Source organism: Tachysurus fulvidraco, chromosome 12 (assembly GCF_022655615.1).
Source record: "Tachysurus fulvidraco isolate hzauxx_2018 chromosome 12, HZAU_PFXX_2.0, whole genome shotgun sequence".
NCBI lineage: Eukaryota > Metazoa > Chordata > Actinopteri > Siluriformes > Bagridae > Tachysurus > Tachysurus fulvidraco.
Genome location: NC_062529.1, coordinates 2,834,356 through 2,857,169, shown reverse-complemented (window position 1 = coordinate 2,857,169; position 22,814 = coordinate 2,834,356). Strand labels below are relative to the sequence as shown.

Here is a 22,814-nt window from a genome sequence, read left to right as displayed (position 1 = left end):
TGCGGGAAACCCTGATATTGTTCTACAGTATAAAATGCACCACTAATACCCCAAACTTGATTCATACATTATTGTTCATTAAGACTCATCTAAAAAGAGCATTTATTTCTTTTTATTTTCTTATCAGGGAATCAAGATCGAAAGAGATGGAAAGGTTAGCATGTGTGACGTTAAAGTCGCGTGACGTTCATTTAAAGCTGATCTTTTGCAATAATAACCTGAACGTCATTGGAAACATCCTGTAGGCTTCTTGATAAGCCTTCACACTGACTTACAGAAATCATGCCATGTCCTTCGTGCGACACTATTTACTAAAACAATTGTGCTTCCTTTCAAGGGGTGGGGCTAATCTCGGTTAAGTGCCGCTTAGGCTTTAGATTAATCACATTTTATCCAAAATACAGTATAAGTACATGCTTGAATTCTCATCTGCTAACGTTGAGGATGTTAAGATTGTGTGCGTAGCTGTGTCGATTAAGCGTTACCTTCCTCGAGTCAACGAGATTTACCGGGTTTACGGGGCAGGTTTTTTAGCGGAAGATTCCAGATGAACATCATAATCAAATTTGACCAAGCTAGCCTAGGAAAAATGGGTCAGTTTAGAGTTCTATTAGTCTGTAGGTCTATTATATATATTATAGGTCATTATATTTATATATATATATATATATGTGTGTAGGAAAACCAGAGCATTTATATAATGTTTTGTGTGACTGCATCATCATCATCATCATCATCAGCGGTCCAGTGTCCGTGCAGTGGGAGTGGCGTCTGTATATCCGGTGCTCACGACTGCATACAGATGTGGATATGCATAAGAAATCCTCTGCAGCCATGCTCTTATATAAGCTGTGTGTGTGTGTGTGTGTGTGTGTGTGTGTGTGTGTGTGTGTGTCTCCTCATGCTCTCCCTCCACCGGTTTATCTTTAACATCCACCTCCGCACCGATGCAGGCATGAATTCACTCTAACATTTATACACTCATGTCTTCTGTCGTTCTTCCAAACATTTTTCAGGATGTAATTCGTGCTCTCTGGGATTCATTTCATTTTAATGATGCCGAAACCACGGTCCGGTCCTGCCGTTAATCTAGTATCAGATTACAGTAATGCAAATGTGTCTCTGAAATGTTTCATCTCTACCAAAAAACTAGCTATTTTCTCTCACAAATAGTGTCTATGTAGCAGCTGAAAGTCTTAAGGATTATTAAAACATTGATTATTTAAATCGTAAGAGTCTGTAGGATGTCTGTTGTTGTCTGGAACCAGGTGCTGTTTCCATGGGGTATAAATAAGAGGTTGCGTACATGTAAAAATCCCTGTGTCGTCCATTAGCATGAGGAAAAACAAAGAACTTTACAATAATACAAAAGAAGAGAGATGGAGAGAAGGGAGAAAGAAGGTTGTTGTCTCAGAAGCAGCTAATAGCCACTAAATTATTGTATGATTGTGGGTCATTGGTGCTTTAGGGGCTCTTATGAAGATGGATTTGATATTTCAACCTAAAACTTCCTTACCTCTGCTAAGAGGATCCGACTTTCTCAGAATCGTAAGCCAAACACATCAAGACGGAAGCGGTTACATTCATTCGTTCATTCTTTTTCTACCGCTTATCCGAACTACCTCGGGTCACGGGGAACCTGTGTCTATCTCAGGCGTCATCGGGCATCGAGGCAGGATACACCCTGGACGGAGTGCCAACCATTCACTCACACACTCACACACTACGGACAATTTTCCAGAGACGCCAATCAACCTACCATGCATGTCTTTGGACCGGGGGAGGAAACCGGAGGAAACCCCTGAGGCACGGGGAGAACATGCAAACTCCACACACACAAGGCGGAGGCGGGAATCGAACCCCCAACCCTGGAGGTGTGGGGCGAACGTGCTAACCACTAAGCCACTGTGCCCCCAGATGCGGTTACAGAAAACCTTTATTTAATGTCTTACACTGACTCAGTCTTGAGTATTTAAACCTCTAGTCTCAAAACCTAAGAATAAAAAAAAAGGAGCTTCAAATATTTTGCATGGAGGAGTGAACCGAGACATAACAAGGCGAGCCTGAGGGCTGTTATTCTCTCCAGCACAGGTGTGGAAAAAGGTTTAAAGAAAAGTATACGACGTAAACAGCTCTGTTTGTGTGCAAAATATCACCTAATGCTTGTGTTATTCTTCTCGCTATAAGAATATCTGTGCACTCGCAGGTAGGTAGGGTGCCAATAGTTTTCCAGCTCGATTACCTCATCTCACAGAAAGACATCGGGAGTCTTTTTGTTGAAAGAACTCATTCAGAAGGACACGGTAAAAGGTCTGAGTCATTTAGTGGTGAACCTGTAAAGTCAGTTTGATAAGCGGAAGAAGCGCTGAGGTCAGCGCAAATTTCCGTCTTGTGAGGACACCGTGAAGCTATTTATTTATTTATTTATTTATTTATTTTATTAGATGCAGGTGTTTCTACCGGCTGGAAAATTTTGTTAATGCTGCTGAATAAGGCAAAGCTTATATTCTGGTGTGTCTTTCTTCTGGTTATGACTTTAAAGGCTTGTAAAATAGAATTAATTGATTTTCCCCTTTACAGTTTGAAAACATGATCTCTCTCTTTCTCTCTCCCTCTCTCTCTTTTTCTTTTTCTCTCTCAGTGCTGTATTTTATTACTAAGCTCTTTATAACACTGACAGAGCAACACTAGTTCACAAAAGTTCCATTGGGCGTGGCTTAGTTTTCATCCTTCAGGGTTTCCCGCAGAAAATTTGTTAGTTAAGGTGGTAGGGTTGGGCGGTAGGATTGGGCGGTAGGATTGGGTGGTAGGGTTGGGCGGTAGGGGTGGGCGGGGCTTCTTTTTACACGGACTCTGTACTACATTTAACGATTAAAAACAGGCACGTGTAACCTAGCTAGCAGGTGAAGAATTCAAACAACAAAATCACCAGCTAACTTACTTTAAATTTGCAAGAAATATACTGTAGCGTACAGCGTCAGTTCAGGCAGGCCACATAGTCAAGCTCGGCTATCAGCTGATGTCAATTTTCTAACCCCGCCCATCAGTTGATCTGATTCCTAAACACGCCATTGGTCCCTTTCAAACAGGGCGCCCTATTTAAAGGCTTTTCTCAGTCTGTCTGCTTGGCTGTTTCCTCTGCATTGCTGCAACCCACCTTATCCCCTACTGTAGCTCCTCCTTGGAACTGTGTGTTTAACTTAATCAGTGTCATTCAGTTGTCACTGATGCAGGCTCTGTTCTAAATGGGGGGTGGGGGGAATCGAACTTGAATCGATCCTTTCCCAGTTAAATGGGAGATTGTCCCCCTGCGAAGCTGCTGCTGTTCCCTGATTAGCTTTCATGGAGCTCATGAAAAGGATGGGGAATTCAGAACAGAGCCATACCGCCAAATGTCAATTTCATAAGCTTGCAAAAAAATTTTTTTAATATGTCAAAGAATTTTGACTTTATTTTGACTCAAGTGGTCCTGACTGAACCAAAGACTAATACAATAACAGGCTTAAATAAACACAAAACATAATTCCACTTACAGTTCTCACGGACACGCGTTTTATCAACTGGCTAGTTATCCTCCAGACAGTGACGGACCACGTCTTTCACTCATTTCGACCGTGTGATGCGCGTTCCCGCTCGCGGTGTGAAGCACTTGACGGCCTTTTGCGCAGCGGAATTTTTTTTTTTGGACAACCTAGTTAAGGCGGTAGGTTAACCTAGGTAACCTAGTTAACCCTGTCCTTTATTTTTCAATCTTCCTACGTTCTTTCTTTCTTTTAGGGCACGGTTATTTTAAGATGCATAATTTTTTTTATGTTGTAAAGGTATCAAATTTGGTGTGGTTACACGCATAAAACACCAAACACGTTAAAAACACACCACCACGAGTGATGCGGTGTTGAAACCGATGTATACTCGAGCATTAGCGCTACATGCGGTTACTGAAAGCGGGACACGGTTGTGTAACTTTGTGCCCAAAGAATCCAAAAAGTCCAAAGGCAAAGCATAATGTGAGAATATTCTACCATTTGAAATATCTGAGCATCAAAATCAGGAAGCAGGAAATAAGGCACTGAGAAACTAGTCTTGGATATAAATACTATAAGGGTTGTTTCTTAACAAGGAGGTAAAACTAGACTTAAGTAATTAAGATTAAGGGCTTAACACAGAACAGGTGAACACAGTAGGATAAACACACAGTGCTATTTTACTGAACAACAACATTTAATAAACAGTTAGCGTTAGCACAGGAGACTGCGCTCCCTTGGCTAGCTTTTTCTTCATTATGTTGCTAATTGCTAATTTTTTGCTAATTTGCCATTTTTCTTGATCTATTTCTGACTGAAACTGAAGGAGAAAATAACGAAAGGTCAGACATTTATTGATTTTATATTCCAGGATGCGATCGGTTGAAATCTAGACGTTAGTCTGCTGTCGATCATGGAAAACCTCTCAGCTCCTGCGTCGACACTCGCTAACTGGTCTGACGGCGACTGAGGTGTGAGATGACTCGGCATTATCTGTCTGATAATAGATGGGTTTGTGAACAAATATGAATTTATGCTGATTAATCCTAAACAAGAGGAAATGGGACATAATAGTTTTTATTTCAGGTTAAAGGAGAGAAAAAATTCATTTGTGATAAGGGATAGATTCATTGAACCGTTTCATCTCTGACCGGTTATTATTTCATTTTCAGGTTGTAAGAGAGACCAGGTTCCCTCGTCTAAAACCATGTGTGAGCATAATGCCACTTTTATGTTGGGTTTTGCCCCAGACTCTTTCCCCACAGCTTATGAAAAGGAATCATGTCTTAATGTGGTATTTCCACTAACAGATTCCACTCACAGGAGACACTGTGGCCCGTTAGATAAGACAGCACGAGTAATCACTGTTTACCAATTTTTTTTCCCCTCATGAACATCATGTCAAATTGAACTTTTATCCCATAACAGTAGCAGCAAGGCCATAGACACTAAAGACTGTCTATATTTGAGCAAATGAATAAGTGGCTTTGTGTCTGTGAATCTTTGTAGCTTTCTTTTTGCGTTTCGCACCGATGCACATTTTGTACGCACTTCATTTATCTTCCTCGTTCTCGTTTAAACACTCGGGAACATCCGCTCGGCTCTTCCGACGCACCCGGGCTGGCTTTGTGCTGAGACGCTGCAGCTGGAGTGTTTAATTTTGGAATGTTTATTTTCTCTTTCCTAAAGAAGGGATAAAGTGTCCTTTCGATCCAGCGGCAAATTACCTTTACTTTTCCTAAAGCACTAGCGCACCACTAGATCTGTAATTTCAGGGTACCACCTGTACGGTATTTAGCATTTGTGTCAAACGATTGCAGGAGAAATATACCTGTGGTTAAGGGTTGGTTGAAGTGTGTGCCAAAATTTGTGCATACTGCATAGCCTCAAAACGAAATCCTATAGTGTTCAAATTTTCTTTGCATATCAAAGCTTGGGGACAGGAAGCTGGGGTCAGAGAGCCGGGTGAGCTATGATGCAGCGCCCTTGGAGAAGAGGGGATTGGCTAAGAGTCTTGCTCAAGGGCCCAACAGTGGCGGATTTATCAGCACTGTGTCTTGACACAATGACCTATTGATCCCCAGAGCCTTGAACCACTGAGCTTTTACTACTTGTTGAAAGAAAATATGACAAAATAAACCAAGGGGAAGTCTAAAGAAGCTGGAGAGATCTACAGCTCATACAAGAGAAGGATATACTGTACATTGCCTGAACACTGCGAATCTGGGCTTTGTGGAAGAATGAAAGAAAGTCACATGAAATCCAAAAGATGTTGAGACCCATGACAAAAATGTTTCCCTGGTGTCTTGAAAAGAATGACATCTTTTGGCAGAAAACCAAGGATGCTTATCACTGTTTTCACTGTGAAACATGGTGGTGGGAGCATCACACTGTTTTCTTTGGCTTTTGGCTCTCAGCCACCGGGTTTTTGGTGGACGGCCAACTGGAGTCCAAGTCATCGATTCGTCTTGTTCTATCCATCTTTAGAAGAATCTTGTTTTATCTCTTTTATCTGGAACAAGTCTTCCATTTCTGTTTCACCAACGCACGTTCTTAGTAACCGCACCATCCCTCCGTGTATGTATGTCCAATTTCCTCGTTCCTAAAGGGTCTACACAAAAGCCTTTGCCTTAAAGCGGTGAACTTGGGCCAGTGAAAACACTGACACACACACGTCCACAAAGCTCGGGTTTAAATGTTTAAATGCTAACACGTGCCCCAGCACTATAACTATCATTTCTAACCTTTTAAAATAAAGACATTGCGGTGATTGAGTGGACAAGGACAAGGCATTTATCATTCTTAGCTCAGGGTCAGGCTCTTTTTAATGCGAGTACAAATAAATAACCTTAAATTCCTTGAAATGGAAGTACATTTTATATGGACTTGTTGAACCATTGAGTCATTTTGGAGATTATACAGTATTTCCTTTCTGGTGGAGAAGCATTTAGGAGAAATGATGCTGCTTTTTTTTTTTTTTTTTTTTTTTTTTTTTTACAGAGACGGTATACCGTACAATATGGATGATATACATACAGGAATCAAAGGTTTAGGTGTTTGTCGTTAAAGGTAATTAATCAAGAGAAGGGTGGTATGATGTGGAGCCAAATCCAGTGTTGGTCATTTTCCATCCTGAAGGGTTTTGTTGATCTTTCTTATAACACACCAGTTACACTTTTTTATTTATTAAAGAACTGCATGTACAGTAGTGTTGTTCTTTTCATGTCTTTTCATTTCTTTTAATTAAAAATAAAAATCATGCTGAGAAATGACAACTCTTTTTGCTCCTCTGGACTCCTGACACTGGAGACTCCTGCTGTGAGATTTCCCTTGTTGTTTTGTATCAGCTTCAGTAAAATGGGAGTCCCCCACCCACACAAAAACAATTTGAATGCTCAGTATTTGCCTTTTTCATGACTCTTTCGGATTAATCCCGGCAGCCCAAAAAAAGCCTGTCGTTAATTTTTCTAGGCATCAGAACATTTGCTTCGGATTAAGATTTTTAAGTACGTGTTCGTGTAACCCGATCCTGCTGGTTTTTTTACAGCACCGTTCTGAATCATTGATTCAAATTGCCCCCGGAGGTAAAGAAGCCCATACGAAATGGCAGACGCCAAGGGAATAGCAGCGTACCGAGCTGAGCCTTCGAATGACGTGTGTGTGTGTGCTGGGTTTTTAGGTTTTGTTAGTCTAATCTTGCAAATCATCACAGACCTCAGGCAGCCATGATGAACTCAGTGGGTTTTAGCTTGATGCGAAAGCTGGAATATTGTTACTGCTTTTAAGGTTCGATACAGATTGGTGGTGTTTATTTTGGAAATGGTGGAATTGTTGCCACACAACAGAAGTATCGAAGGAACATGTGAAAAAAAAGGTCAAGCTAAAAAAGTTCCTTGCTAGAATTTCCATCTCTACTAACATGACTCGACCGGACGGCGATAAGGGATTACGTCATCCATTTGAACTTGATCTATAAAAATTCACACTTTTCTGTCAAGTCATCTTCAACCGTTCTGTTTTCATCCGCTTATTATAAAACGCACCATGTCATCACTTCATCAATCGTGTTTAAACCGAAGAGGTTATTTATTTATTTCTCTAATTCGGTATTTTACCTAAACAACAAAGCTGCTTTCTTTATCATTTCAAGTCGAGTTTTGAAGGCTCGATAATGGAACAAGCCACATGCAGAAATTTCTGTCCTCAAATATATTTTTGTGGTGTTATTTGGACAAAATTTTTTATTTTTGACGATTTATTTATTTATTTATTGTCTTATTAGTCTCTAGACACAAAAGGTTCTGGTGCAGAAATTATCTTTTATAGCTACAATATTGAACGAAACTATAAACTATATGTCATTCTTTATATTCATTCATTCATTTTCTACCGCTTTATCCACACTTCTCGGGTCACGGGGAGCCTGTGCCTATCTCGGGCGTCATCGGGCATCGAGGCAGGATACACCCTGGACGGAGTGCCAACCCATCACAGGGCACACACACACTCTCATTCACTCACACACACACACACACTACGGACAATTTTTCAGAGATGCCAATCAACCTACCATGCATGTCTTTGGACCGGGGGAGGAAACCGGAGTACCCGGAGGAAACCCCCGAGGCACGGGGAGAACATGCAAACTCCACACACACAAGGCGGAGGCGGGAATCGAACCCCCAACCATGGAGGTGTGAGGCGAACGTGCTAACCACTAAGCCACCGTGACCCCCTTCATTCTTTATATAACAATCAAAAAAGAAAAGATATCTCGGGTTGTATAAGAGGAAAATAACATTCTGCATCTTTACACATCACTTCTGTTGTTGATTATCTGAACAGTTTGTCCCGTCGTGTTCAGTTCCTCAGTTCCTAGAGCTTTTGTATGTTCGATTAGTCTGTGCGGCCTGGTGAATGTGTGCTGTTGTGTGTTTTGTGACTCAGCATGTGTATGACTGTTAGCTTGGCCTTCCCTATCGTCCGCTCGGTCGTTACTCCATGGTGTCCTTTGCACAACGTTTATTGATTTCGCTGAATGGAGCTTCTTTGGGTTTTTCTGGAACTGAATTATGAATAAAGGAAGCTCCGGCTGAAGTAGCGCTCCCACGAGGATGGGGTCTGTGTCCTGTTGTTGTTTATTTACATGGTCTGAATGCTAATGAGGAGCCTCTATAGTAGAAGGGGACAAAACTAGAGTATCCACACAGTCTATTAAGAAGACGGCGGAGTGAACGGTGCCAAGTGGACTGTATAATGTGACGTGGACTGTATAATGTGACCCGGACTGTCTGACCTTTATGGTCATGTTTCAATTTTAACTTGATTTTAGATTGACTCAATACACAAGGATATGACCTTTGCCCTCGGTGCTTGACAGGCTCCCATTCACTTGCTATAACAGGCTACATGTCTGAATTAAATGCTTATAGCTTTATATGTCAATTTCTAGCATTCAAACCGAGCTCCCTGAGTTTAAAACTGAAATAAACTGAAAATTGCTAGCGTATATGCTACGTGTACAGAATTCTGTTATAATGACTACTTTCTGTTTTCTTGAGGTTCTTTGCGATTCATGAACTTCTGATAAAAGTATCCGATCTTTTCTCTCATTCTTTGTGTGATTTAGACATCAACTTTTTTTTAATTGTTTGCTTTTTTCTTCCTTTTAGTCGAGAGAGAAGTCGTTCAGAAGCGGACCTTCACAAGATGGATGAATCTGCATCTCGAGAAGGTTTGTGAGAGTTTATTCGTTAGCACGATATCCTGACTCATCCCGATTTATGCATTGTGAAGGTGACATTTTTTTATGCATGCACATGACATCACCACATTTAACCACAACTGACCTAGTTGTGGTTAGCTTGCTAGCAAACCTGGCTCCTGAATTACTTCATCTCCTGTTTAACTCATAACAGTTTCATAACAGATTCATAACAGAGTTTCATAACAGATAAGTAATGACTGTCTAAGCTAAGCTAGCTAGTTAGCCGACTAGCACTTGTGCTGTGCTGTGCTTAGCTAGCCGACTAGCACTTGTGCTGTGCTGTGCTTAGCTAGCCGACTAGCACTTGTGCTGTGCTTAGCTAGCTGACTAGCTGTATTTAATCCATTTTCCAGCTTAATTCAGTGAGCAGTGCATGAAGGAGAAAATAAGAGGGATAGTATTGAGATCATGATAAAGTTTGTGTTTAAATTTAAAACTTAAACTTGACCTTTTTTGCCTCAGGGACGTTAAATCAGGCCGTGTAACGGAGATGTAGGTCATTTTACTCCTAATGAATGAGCCCCACAGCTACTGCAGTGACACGCAATAACAGGAAGTGCAAGTGTCTTTTCCTTTGCCATTAATTATAAATGAACAAAATGGAATAGGCATTAATGATGTATGAGGTGATTAGTGAAAGTTACATCTTTATTTTAACTCTCTTCCTCTTGTTAGATTTTGATTGATCTTCTTTTGGCTTTTAGGGTTTTTCCTCCCCGCCAATGTCTACATCACTTTCTCTTTCATTCTTCTTCACACATTTGCATTACACTTTACTCACCAGGGGTAACCGTGTATCTTTAAAACCCAGTCCCTTTGTCCTCTCCGTCCATCAGCTATTGGGCTTCTAGTGTTTCAGGCAGCTTGGTGATGAGAAGGCTGCCATTCACGGCATGTTTCGCGCTGACTGAAAGCGTCGAGTGATGAGTCCTTTGTCTTGCGGCACAATGAGACTCTATTGTGTGACCCGGAGCTTGGCGTCTGAACAGGCTGACGACCCACTAATTAACAATCACACATTTGTCTTCATTATTTTGTCTTTCTGGAAAGTTCTACTCTGAATTATGGGTGGAGGGCACTAGGGGGTGCCACAATTATAAAATGGCTTTAGCTGCAATGAACCGTTGTCCTATTGGCAGGCACTTATTTCCAGGGAATTCAGAACAGCGTAACAGGTATTGCGTCATCGGGTAGGCGTGGCCTATTTGATAATCTAACCCTAATCATAACCGTAGTTTTTGGTTGTTTATTTGTTTTCTAAAATAAATCTACCTGTATGACTGTTTTGTCCTTTGTAGTATGCTGTTTTTTTTGAGGCGATTTTTCCAAGACCTCCGTAAACACGCCCACTTTACGACGTGGTAACGAAACCCCTGGAATTGAATGAATGCCTTGTCTTATTCGAGGTGTATTCATGCTTCACAACCAAGTATTTCTGGAACAGGCACTCGATCCACAGCCACTTGTCTGGGGGAAAAAGCATTTACTAAAAATTAGAAGTTGTTGTTGTTGATTTTACATGTTGAATTATAGAGTGTACTTTTTTTTCTGCAAATGGTTTCTGAATGCTGGTTTTCCTTTTGGTGCCATTTTAAAAATGACAGCAAATTCAAAACTATTGTTTTATTATTGTCGGTTTTTAGAATTAGCGAATTTTTTAGGCCATGATGAATCAAAAACTACAATCGAAGGAGGGAATAGTTCCTTCTCCCATGACCCTATTGTTTATTTCTTGTTTATCAGCTAAAGTGTCAAGTAAAAGTTCACAGCAATGTGTTTTACGCAAAATGTGAAATAAAATCGCAGAGTTTACTGCTTGGTGTATGAGGGAATCTGATAAGTAGGTATTTTGTAGGTGTATTAAGCCAATATTTAATCCTGCACATTGTATTGACTCTTCTTGCTTGCTTGCCTGTAGTCAGGGAGAACTACCGGTTCAGCAGGTCTTTATGGTGGATCTCAAAGGTCATTAACAGGATTTGTTTTGGGGAAGAACGGGGAAGTACCTGGACCTTTTTAAAACATCACTACGTTCTGTAGATTGCTTTTCCTATGGTGTAATTAAAAAAATAATAAATAAAGGCTGATCATCAAATAACTAGACAAACAAATTTTGTTTGTGGTGAACAAAATGCACTATAATCTGTTTTTATTGTTTTCCTTGTGAGACGGTGTATTGAAGCTATACTAAATAGCGTACTATATTAACGAAAAAATTAGCCCATTCGCTGATACTGAAAAATGTGTCATCTATACTTCCTGTAGTGTAATCCTCCGCTGATGGTGCACGATCTTTTCCGTGACATCCGAGATGGGCGAGTTCTCATGGCCTTGCTTGAGGAGCTGTCAGGATGCAGGCTGGTGAGAATCTTTCTGAATAACTGATTAAAAAAATATCATTACAAACCTCTTCCAAGTCCTCGACAAGTACTTCCTATTCCTAATTCCTAAACAGTAAATTAAAATAGATCGTTAGCGTCCATCGATAAATGCACACTTCTTTTCTGATAATACGTTTATCTATTATCTGTTTTTGTTTTTTTTTTAGCTCCATGAATTCAAACCATCCGCACATCGCATTTTCAGGCTTAATAACATTGCCAGGGTATTGTCATTTCTGGAGGAAAGAAATGTAAGTATCGAATCACATAAGCTCAGGGTTCCAAAAGCGTGTTGTTAAAAAAAAAACACCCAGTCGACACGATTACATCTGATGAGTCACTTATCTGTTCCAGGTAAAGCTGGTCAGCATTGATGCTGCTGACATCACCGATGGCAATTCGTCCATTGTGCTCGGGCTTATCTGGAATATCATCCTCTTTTTCCAGGTACAGCCATCATGAGCTTGTTTCTCTTTACTCTCCTGGCACCGACCGACCCATGGTGTTTGTGCAGTACAGAAGTGAAAACTTCTAATAATAAAAATTATAATAGCACAATCTGTTCTTGTTCTTGTGCTTAATTTTAGTTTAGTTTCAGTAATTTGCTTCATATTCGTTACGCTTGTCTTTCCCTCAGATAAAAGAGCTTACGGGAAACATACGAAACCAATTCCCATCTACGTCCAGCCTGTCTTCCATCCCAACCAGCTCGGACTCGGACATGTCACTGTCCAGCACACCGTCAGACGAGAAGAAACCTTCCGTCGTTGCCAGGGATCATGGAAAAGCCATAAAGACTCTCTTGCACTGGGTCCAGAGACGTACCAGGAAGTACGTGTTCCTGAGTGTAACAAGGACTTTCTGAGGAACAGTCATGAGCTATGATTATTCCAGAGCTTATTACTTATCATCCCGTTTGTTATAGATATGGCGTGGCTGTCCAGGATTTTGGCAAGAGCTGGACAAGTGGTCTGGCTTTTCTTGCAGTCATCAAGTCCATTGACCCAAGTCTGGTGGACATGAGGAGAGCCATGCTCAGATCGCCCAGAGAAAATATCGAAGAGGCCTTCAGGACTGCACATTATAGCCTGGGAATCCCACGACTTTTGGAGCCTGAAGGTAGCTAAATGATTTGGTGTTATTTTGATTTATCACTTATGCAATTCTTCCATTTGAAAGCGACAATAAAATAATTGGATCAGCAACAAACTGTGTAGTAAAATGTAACCTATTTCCTTAGACATAACCCTGAACCGTCCTGACGAACAGTCCATAATGACCTACGTGTCTCAGTTTCTGGAGCACTTTCCAGGAATCGAGGAGGTAACAAACAGCCTGTGAATGTCATCTATCAGATAATTAATAAGTTATTATTTGTTACGATTATGAGTTTAGGATGTGAACATGTAATGTGTAAGATGTGATTTTATTTGTTTAAAATGTGCTGATTTATTTGTCATGCGATGCGTTTAAGATTTTGTGATTTTGTGCTATCCGATTGCTGTTTCATGAAGGACGAACCTTCGAATATCCTGGAGAGGAATAAGGTCAGTGCGCGGATGACAGAGCTTCCGGTTAAGAATGGAGTTCAGAGGAAGAGAGAAAAGTCAAGTGTAGTGAAGAAAGACTGGGTTCAGCCTCCACCTAAGATCTTTATCTCCTCAGTGGTTAAAGATCAAGAACAAAAACGTTCCGCTGTCCCACTCCAAACAGTAGAGGACCGGCCATGGGACAGTGAGGACTCCTCAGTAGGTTCAAGTCCAAGCACTACAGAAAACCGGCCTCTTAGTCACTCCCTGGGCCTGAACAAGGACGCGTCCTCTCCCTTGAGCTCCCCTCAGCCGTCTCTCAACGACTCGGCTATGGATTTTCCAGAATCGTGGGCTGAGACGCCTAGTGAGCTTCCACAGTCATGCAGCAACGACTCTCTGAGAGATTCAACCTCAGCAGGAGATCTGACCTCACTCGGTTCTCCACTTGAATCAGAGAGAGGCCTTCAAGATCAGGTAGAATCAGAGTTGTTCATTGATGAGGGAAACTTCTCGCTCAGCTTAGAGGCTAGAACCACATTGCTGTCTGAGGAGGAGGATGCTTATAGGTACATTTTAGCTCTTAAGGAGAACGAAACTGCCGGCGACGTACCCAATGAGGATGTTATTAAAAACTCGCATGGCAAGGAACCCTGTCTCGAGACCAATCCAGATAAACCCACATCTTCTGATCCTTCTTACGGGGATTGGGACTCCGGATACTACCCGGATCAGAAGGATATCTCCACCACTAACCCAGATGAGGTCACAGAGCGTTTGCTGGACCCTGACACCAATAAACCCATTCAAGCTGTTGTTGAAAATGAACCAGAAACCCTAGCTGAAATTCACAAAGAAAGTCTTGAGTCTTTCAGCACTGAACCTGTACAGAACATCCTTATGGAATCAGATCAAACAAATGTGTTTGAAGATGACCTAGAGTGGCCTGTCGTTCAGTACGAAAGGATTTCCATTTCAGGGAGTGAAGAAGACCTTGAAGAACTTGGCACAGAGTTGTGTGAAGAACCTCTTGATGAGGAACTGGTGGGGAAGCCAGAAATGTTAAGTGGAAGGATGGAAGACGGTGCCGAAGAGGAAGATCACAGTTTCAAAAAAACTGTAGAAATAGATCAGGTGCAAGAACCAGAGCAGGACAGTCCAGAGGCAGAAAATAAAGCAGATCAGATCACTACTGAGTATGAGCTTCCTGATATCCCAACACACAGAAGCCAGCCTGGGGCAACAGATATCGAGGCAGAGATCCAAGAAAAAGAGGAGCAGAAGTCTGGCACAGAGGATTCAAGCAAAACTGAAGAGCAAACAATGCAAGATTTGCGTGAATCCTGCCAAGAGCTGACCGACAGCCTGGTGGAGACAAACTTTCCTGAGGTTGAAGAAGAGAACTCCGAATCCACTTCTTTGAAGCAGTCGAATAAAATGGGAGAAATCTACGTCGGTGATAAAACATTTCAAGGTGACTCGGGCGTTGGTCAAGAGGATATGGTCACTAAAAGCAAGCTGGAGGATGAGCTGAATTCAAGTCTTCCTAAAACTGAGGTTATACCTGAAAATGGGACCATTGACGAGCACAAAGTGGAGAACGTGATAGAAGACGATGCCTCATCCAGTCTGGAAAATATATCAGTATCTGCAACGTCTTCGAGTAACGCCATCGTATCTGACATCCCCCCACCTGAGGACTTCCACGAGCCAAATCCTGGTGCCCCATCCTGTGAAGAAGATGAGCAATCTTTCAGCCCGCTGACAACCAGCGCAGTAGCCCAGACACGTGACGACGAGAACGAAGGACAGGCCGTTTGCGAGGAGTCCAAGATCATGGATGCGGATCGGTCGGAGAGGTACCGTGCGGAGCTGAGGCTGTCGCTCAGCGTGACTCCTCTGCAGCCTGCGCCCTCGCAACCTGCGCTTACTGACTCTGAGCGTGCGCAGGAAAAGGTGATTACCGTACGTAATTATGGTCATATAATGCGGATGTTTTGAATACACACTGGATTATCAGGAAATAGTAGATAATGACCTTATCTCATGTTTATGGGAGGCTGTAACTTCGATGGATAAGGTTCATTTCTTTAAAGCTACTCACGTAGTATCTCTGGACCTAGGAGGATTCTAAGCCTGGAGGAAATTATATCACTTTCACTGCATGGCTTGCAATTTTCTAACACACACACACGCACACACTGATTTATCACTAAATAGCTGAGCTGAGGAGATTCTAGCAGGAACTTTGCTTTTTGGGTGATTTCAAATCCGAGTGATTTGAAATATCATGAAGTATAGTAGGGTTTAAAATCCAAAAAAGGTCCGATACCAAGAAAGATCCGATACAAAAATTCCACTTTTTCCCAGCTGAACATTTGTGGCTATAAGATTTGCTAGCAACTGATTGGTCAGTTCTGATAGTGTGTTATTGTTTCTAAGGTAACAAACAACGGCACTTGTATACATATTAAGATGAGGAGATTCTATTTAGCAGTTTTTAGAAGGAGTCTCCAGTTGCAGTTTTTCCTGGGTAACATTTTACAGGGCAACAACCGTATTTAGCATTGAATAGAATACATTCTATTAATGCGACTTAGGGGCTTTTTACACCTGGTCACTTCATGAGTTTTCTGTGATCCGATAGCTACTCTATGGTAAAAAGACCAGGTCTAAATCCCCCCCGAAACGTTTTCGAGACGGATATAAATCCGATGGTACAAACCCCTTCAGGAGGTGGTCTGGGATGCATTTCAGATGAAACTGGAGAGGTGTAAATGAATGTGGTTGTTCAAACCACGTACATCAGCGCTATACTCCTCCCAAACGGAAGTACGTCACTCGCAGGTGACTCGCGAGTCCTGCATCGCGCCAGAAACAAATATGTTTTCCCACCAGCGCTGGCTCCGATCTTTCACCCAGGCGTCTCGTTGGGTCTTAAAATGCACTGCTGGCGCCAGCGAAAATGCAGCAAACAGTAAATGCTGTTTTTTTGTAGCAACCGCACACACCAAAGCGTGTTCCATTTCAATTACCCCGGAAATGAGGTAAAATATATTTGCATTTTGGGCGGGAGTAGAAAGACCGGATCGATATCCGATTCGCCGAGACGCGTTTATGTGGCCTGATGTAAATGGAACAGTTTTAACAAATCAGATAGCTATCAGATCAGAGAAAACACATGAAGTGACCGGGTGTAAAAAGGCCCTAAAATCAGCTTTTACATGATCTGATTTTGGAATTTAATACTTTTTTTTTTTTTTTGGAGTAATTCTTTCAGTCCTGTTTTCAGCTCTTGGTAGCGAACTTTGACTTTTTAAACCCTACTGGGAATTGAGATTTGGGTTACTAATCAGACTAACCTTGTCTTCTTGATGTACTCTGTGTTTTGTATGTATATGGTTGTAATGATTATCTGTGGGTTTGAACTCCATGCAGGTTGATTATGGGGTTGTAGAGTCTCCGGGACAGAGTCCGTTCGGACTTTGGGTTTCACACCCGGGAGAATGGGGCCTGGTGGAGACGGACCTGGATGCAGAGCTCGAGCGTAGGAACAGGGAGGAACGGGAGATCGGGGAGGAACGCCAGAACAGAGAGGAACACCAGAACAGAGAGGAACGCCAGAACAGAGACTCTGCCAGAGAAAACACGGACACACTGAGGTACTGTGCTATTATTAGAGCCATCAGGGCTGAGTGAGAAAAATGCTTTTTTCCCCCCTTCTTTCTTCCTCCGAAGGACGTAGCCTCACATAAATGCCCTGCAAAGCTAACTCCAAATGACCTTAAATGTACTTAATCATGTTTGGTTCTAAAATGCAGTTAAGCCTGAAGATTTCCTTTTTAGTTAAACAACCAAAAAGTCTGATTGCTTTGTCTCTCTCTCTCTCTCTCTCTCTCTCTCTCTCTCTCTCTCTCTCTCTCTCACTCTCTCTCTCAGCTGTGAAAATGGACCATTTTGTTCCATTAAACTGCAATTCTCTCATGAGGGGAAAAGGTGTTATTTTTATTTATTTATTTATTTATTTTGTATCGTTCCAACAGGAAAGAAGCTGACAGTCAGCGAAGCACTGAAGATGAAAACCAGCCACTGGCAGTATTGAGAGTACCAGAAGTGGCGGACGTGAAAGAAGTAGAGGTTTGCACTGTGATACATCAAGAAATATACAGTTTCGGTCTCCAGGATTTAATATTTTTTTTGTCATTTGTTTTTGTAAAGGTTTATTTTGTGCAATAAACACAAAAAATGCAAATCGCAAGAACAGGATTCCTTTTTTAAAACTCTTACCAATGATCAATACTTGCTGAAAGGAGAAGACCCCATTCAGTGCTTCGGTACTGCAGCGTTCCACTTACTGTCAAGCATATTTTGTTGGACTGTCCTGCGCGTAATGACCACAGAAGGTTATTTTATAAGGCCAATTCATTTAAAGAGCTATTTTACAAGGTTTCATCAGAAAAAGTTTTAGAGTTTAACCGTTCTTGCCATGAAGATAGCCTCAGTAGCTGACATTATGGATAATAGTAAATTATAGCAACTAACTAACTTACCAACGATCGCTGTACTCATGTTCGACACACCTAGCTTTGGCTTAAAGCGCAACACAAGTCACATGACACGTCTTCACCCAAATCTGCAGAGAGAGAGTTGAATATAAACTACAGTCGGTCATTTTATTCCTGTAACATTATAGTTATTTCTTAAGACCTGGTAAAGTGGCAGCTTAAATCGGAAATCGAGTCCGATTCAAAGATTGTGAGTGCTTCTTTTTTTTTAGAAGTCCAAAAGGAGCTCTCTATGGGTGCTTTATCTTGTTTTCTCATCTATCAGTTTGTGTCTCTTCTGTGTGGTTATGTAGGTAATCGAGGACACGGCGTTCGCACTTTAGTGTGTGCCAAGGTCTCAGTGTACTGTACTGTACTTCCAAATAAACTCTAGCATGGTTTAAATGCAGTGAGAATCGACTTGACTATACAACGCAATCCATAAACACAGTTTATAAGTAATTTATTGCATTTATGTGTTGCATTCAGCATTAGGGCCTTTTTACACCTGGTCACTTCCTGTGTTTTCTGTGATCAGATAGCTATCCGATGGTAAAAAGACCAGGTCTAAATGCCCTCCGAAACGTTTTCGAGACGGATATAAATCTGATGGTACGAACCCCTTCAGGAGGTGGTCTGGGACGCATTTCAGATGAAACTGGACAGGTGTAAATGAATGTGGTTGTTCAAACCACATACGTCGGCGCTATACTCCTCCCAAACGGAAGTACGTCACTCGCAGGTGACTCACGAGTCGTGCATCGCGCCAGAAACAAATATGTTTTCCCACCAGCGCTGGCTCCGATCTTTCACCCAGGCGTCTCGTTGGGCCGCCAGCAAAAATGCAGCAAACAATAAATGCTGTTCCATTTCAATTACCCCAGAAATGAGGTAAAATATATTTGCATATTGGGCGGGAGTAGAAAGATCGGATCGCTATCCTATTCGCCGAGACGCGTTTATGTGGCCTGATGTAAATGGTACAGTTTTAACAAATCAGATAGCTATCGGATCAGAGACAACACATGAAGGGACCGGGTGTAAAAAGGCCCTAAATGTTTACTATTTTCTAATCTTAAACTGTAGTTCTACAGCTCTGTCCTTTGGCTCATATCTAGAAGCTATGTTTGGTTTACTTCCTGCACTTGATTTGATTTGGAGTCGAATTTAGACTGCGATTGAGTTCAAGTAGAAGTGGACTGCGTCCCAGTTCCCAGTTGAAGTAGAAGTTGTTTGTGTTCTCATGGCTTAAAAACCCACATGGAGACAGGAAACACACCAGGGTTCGATTCAACTAGATGTATGTAAAAGCATTTAAAAAATTCCTGGGCTTTTTTTTTAAAAACTCATGACGTTCTCTTCACTATATCTCTTGAATAAAAATAACGATGCATTTTATAATTAACTTTCGAAAACAAGAAGATTTATTCATCCTTGAATACGTCTCTATGCTTCCCTGATGTTTTATTAAATCTTTCAGAATCCCAGAGAAAATGGAGAAGCCCCTGCTGCCATCACGATGAACCATGCAGACGAAAGGTACACAACTTACACTGTGTGTTTCTCCTTTCTCGTATGGTGTATGCAGAAATCTGAATGCCCAACCCTTACTCCACCAAGCATAGTCAAAATCCATGCAAAGTAGTTCCCGCAGTGAGAAGTTGTTTCATACTGCTGAGTGGAGCTCGAGGCGTTTCTCTAAGCTCGCCTGTATGAACAAGTCTGTTCCTGTTACAGGAGTCTCACCAATTACACTGTGATCATTCCATTACATTGGCATGTTTTCCTGCCAATATGAGTTTGATGGGTGTGAAAGAGATTATACCTTTCACTCCTTTAGAGCTTTCTCGAATTTCTTAAGCGTAATAATGTAGATGATGATAAAATCACTTAATCACTTCTTGACACACAAGCCACACCACACCACACCACCTCATTGAGCCACATGAGCACAGATGCCACACCTCTTTCACTGTAACGGCCAGGCTATGCCATTTCTTCACTATGACTGAAATATAGAGAGGCCACACCCCCTTCACTGTGACTTGGGCCACACCCTTTATTCACTGTGACTGACATACGGAGAGGCCACTCCTCCTTCACTAAATCCAACATACAGAGAAGCCACACCCCCTTCATTGTGACTGACATACAGTGAGGCCATGCCTCCTTCACTAAATCCAACATACAGAGAAGCCACACCCCCTTCATTGTGACTGACTTACAGAAGCCATGCCTACATCACCGTGAATGACATACAGAGGCCACGCCTCCTTCACTAAATCCAACATACAGAGAAGCCACACCCCCTTCATTGTGACTGACTTACAGAAGCCATGCCTACATCACCATGAATGACATACAGAGGCCACGCCTCCTTCACTAAATCCAACATACAGAGAAGCCACACCCCCTTCATTGTGACTGACTTACAGAAGCCATGCCTACATCACCGTGAATGACATACAGAGGCCACGCCTCCTTCACTAAATCCAACATACAGAGAAGCCACACCCTTTTCATTGTGACTGACTTACAGAAGCCATGCCTACATCACCGTGAATGACATACAGAGGCCACGACGCCTTCACTAAATCCAACATACAGAGAAGCCACACCCACTTCATTGTGACTGACTTAAAGAAGCCATGCCTACATCACTGTGACTGACATACAGAGAGGCCACACCTCCTTAACTGAGACTTACAAGAAGAGGCCACGCCCTCTTAACTAAGACTGGCAGAGCCATAAGCCACGCCTTCTCTACTGAGAGTCATTTTGAGAGTACAGTTGCCATACCAATGAGCACTGAGGCCACACCTCCTTCACAATCACAACGTTTGTGTGTTAGTGTGTAACGGTTGTCGTATGTGAATTTACAGGTGTGTGATGTGTAATAAGAAGGTGTGCAGTCCTGCACGGGCTCCACAGCGTGCAGATCGACCAGTGCTCTCGGAAGTTGACTTCCTGCTGCTCATGTGGCTCCTTCTCTACTGCCTGTTCGTCCTGCCTCACATGGACATACGGACGATTTCCCGCTTCCTGCTCAACCTGGATGAATGAAACGGATGAGCTGAACTAGATCAGGATCCATTCACACAGGATTCCGCTCGCTTTCTTCCACAGCTCGCATACCATGAATGGACGTCCTGGGAGAACTGACAGCACGTTGCCATATCTATACATAAATCCTCGTTTGCACACGTGGACTTATCGAAGGGCGTGTTTACCGATGAGGTTTTTTGGCATCGGCCAACAGGTTGCCAGGTTTACAGCAGTCCTTTAGCCTATACACTGCATCTTCTGGACACGAATGCTTTAACGAGTCAATACTTTAACAAGAAGATTAATATTATGGATAATAAATAATAATTGTTTGCAGTTTCGGCCTTGGTACGGTGATGCTTATGCTGTTTGACATCTTGATTGTGCACTATTTTTTTTTACTTTCTTTTTTTTTTCTTTTCGTTTAAGCTAAGTAAAATGCCATCACCAGTAAGGAGTTATGAGATACAACACCTGAGTTCAGACTGTATTCTTTCTTGCCCTTTTTAAGATCTTCATATGGAAACTAATTTTGACCCTAATTTTTATTCACAAAATGCCATGATTATTTGTTGTTGTTGTTGTTGTTGTTGTTGTTTTATTTTATTTTTTATTGTAATGTTTTGTTGCCGATCGTTTGGTGTGATTTCATTAGATTTCCAAATTGTCATGATTTTATCGATTAGTCTTATTTTGCTAAAAAGGTGTAATAAATAAATAAATAAATAAATAAAAGTCATATTTTTATGCAGAATTAAAGAAAACAAGACCAAATCCACCCCATATTAATATTTATAATTTTTATGAGCAACAATGCAAACGTTTGTGACGTCATAGCGTAAAACAAAATAGCAAATATTTCAATATAAACCGTGAACAAGCTTCAGGGTGGAGTTTTCTTTTAAGATATGAATGATTTTTATGACCTAACGAGATGAAAATGTCATGTATGATTTCAGGTTTTCAGATTGTACTTAACCATTAATTAGAATATCTTTACGATCGACACGTGCCTAAATGCTGGGGTGGATTTTTTTATTTATGTACAAAAAGAATATCCTGACTGGTCATCTTGAAAGCAGGCTAATTCAATTTCAATTCAAATGCACTTTTTTTTTTGTACGAAATCCACGACGTATACAAACTACAAGTTTTGAAGTGAAGCTTCACCGAGCGCCAAAGATTGAGTTCTGACGCTAGAGTTCAGGGGCTGAAGAAAGATGGATTTCGCTTTTCTTTGAATAATGAAGTATTTATAAAGCGACCGAGCTGTTGTTCTCTATTTGCGTGTATATTCCACAGCATATAAATCATGTCTACACTGCTCAGTTGGACTCTTTGCTGATGTTTTGTTTATTTTTAAGTGAGGTCTCGTATGTATCTGGTATTATATAAGCCATTTCTAAGTGCTTCTTTTTTCTCTTCCTTGTTGACACGTCGTGTTTGTCATTTTTTCCCCTCCTTTATACGTGTAGATAAGTTAGAGATAATCTTTTTCTTCATGCTGTATGTCTGTACACTTTGATGAAAGCTCAGAACACCATTTGCAAAGCACTGTGTGTTGAAATACTGAACGTCTCCTAGCAGTCATATAAGGCCCGCTTCCATGATCTCTGCATGAGGATTTTTTGGTTGCGGATTTTGTAAAGCTATCTGGTAAATCGTACTTCACTTTTGTATTGAAGATCCTTGTGCAAATAAATAACATGCTTCTCGAAAACAATCCTCGTCGTTGTTGTCTTTCTCCTTTACGAGTACTGTACAAATACCTTGACAGCTCCAGGATCTCCGGTTCTGTGTGAAGTTTCTCACATTCTATCTGTGTTTCTGTAGGTTTTTTATGGGTTCTCTGGTTTCCTCCATCCTCCCAAAAATGTGCCAGAAGATTTATTAACAATGCTAGATTGGTGTTATGGGTATAAATGTGTGCCCAAGGTGGATAATGGACTGACATCCCATCCTTCCTGTTTTTGGCTTTGGATCCACAACCCAAATCAGTATACATAAATGAATGTATGTATCAA

The 22,814-nt window shown here is 41.5% G+C and overlaps 1 protein-coding gene across 2 annotated transcripts in view; it reads left to right on the top strand.

Annotated features, from left to right (window-relative positions):
* The window catches only part of clmna (calmin a), a 30,716-nt gene extending 8,203 nt beyond the window's left edge, over window positions 1-22,513 (top strand). Inside the window, exons 2-13 of one of the 2 annotated variants that reach the window (XM_047821388.1) lie at window positions 9,197-9,258; window positions 11,557-11,652; window positions 11,840-11,923; window positions 12,027-12,119; window positions 12,310-12,503; window positions 12,598-12,791; window positions 12,913-12,995; window positions 13,187-15,157; window positions 16,640-16,863; window positions 17,245-17,338; window positions 19,226-19,284; window positions 20,628-22,513. In XM_047821388.1, the coding sequence (XP_047677344.1) occupies window positions 9,197-9,258; window positions 11,557-11,652; window positions 11,840-11,923; window positions 12,027-12,119; window positions 12,310-12,503; window positions 12,598-12,791; window positions 12,913-12,995; window positions 13,187-15,157; window positions 16,640-16,863; window positions 17,245-17,338; window positions 19,226-19,284; window positions 20,628-20,808 (3,335 nt within the window). In that variant the 3' untranslated portion in view covers window positions 20,809-22,513. Of the gene's footprint in view, window positions 1-9,196; window positions 9,259-11,556; window positions 11,653-11,839; window positions 11,924-12,026; window positions 12,120-12,309; window positions 12,504-12,597; window positions 12,792-12,912; window positions 12,996-13,186; window positions 15,167-16,639; window positions 16,864-17,244; window positions 17,339-19,225; window positions 19,285-20,627 lie in introns of both variants that reach the window. The other variant, XM_027159819.2, reaches the window with a different exon arrangement.
* Window positions 22,514-22,814: the final 301 nt, after the last annotated feature.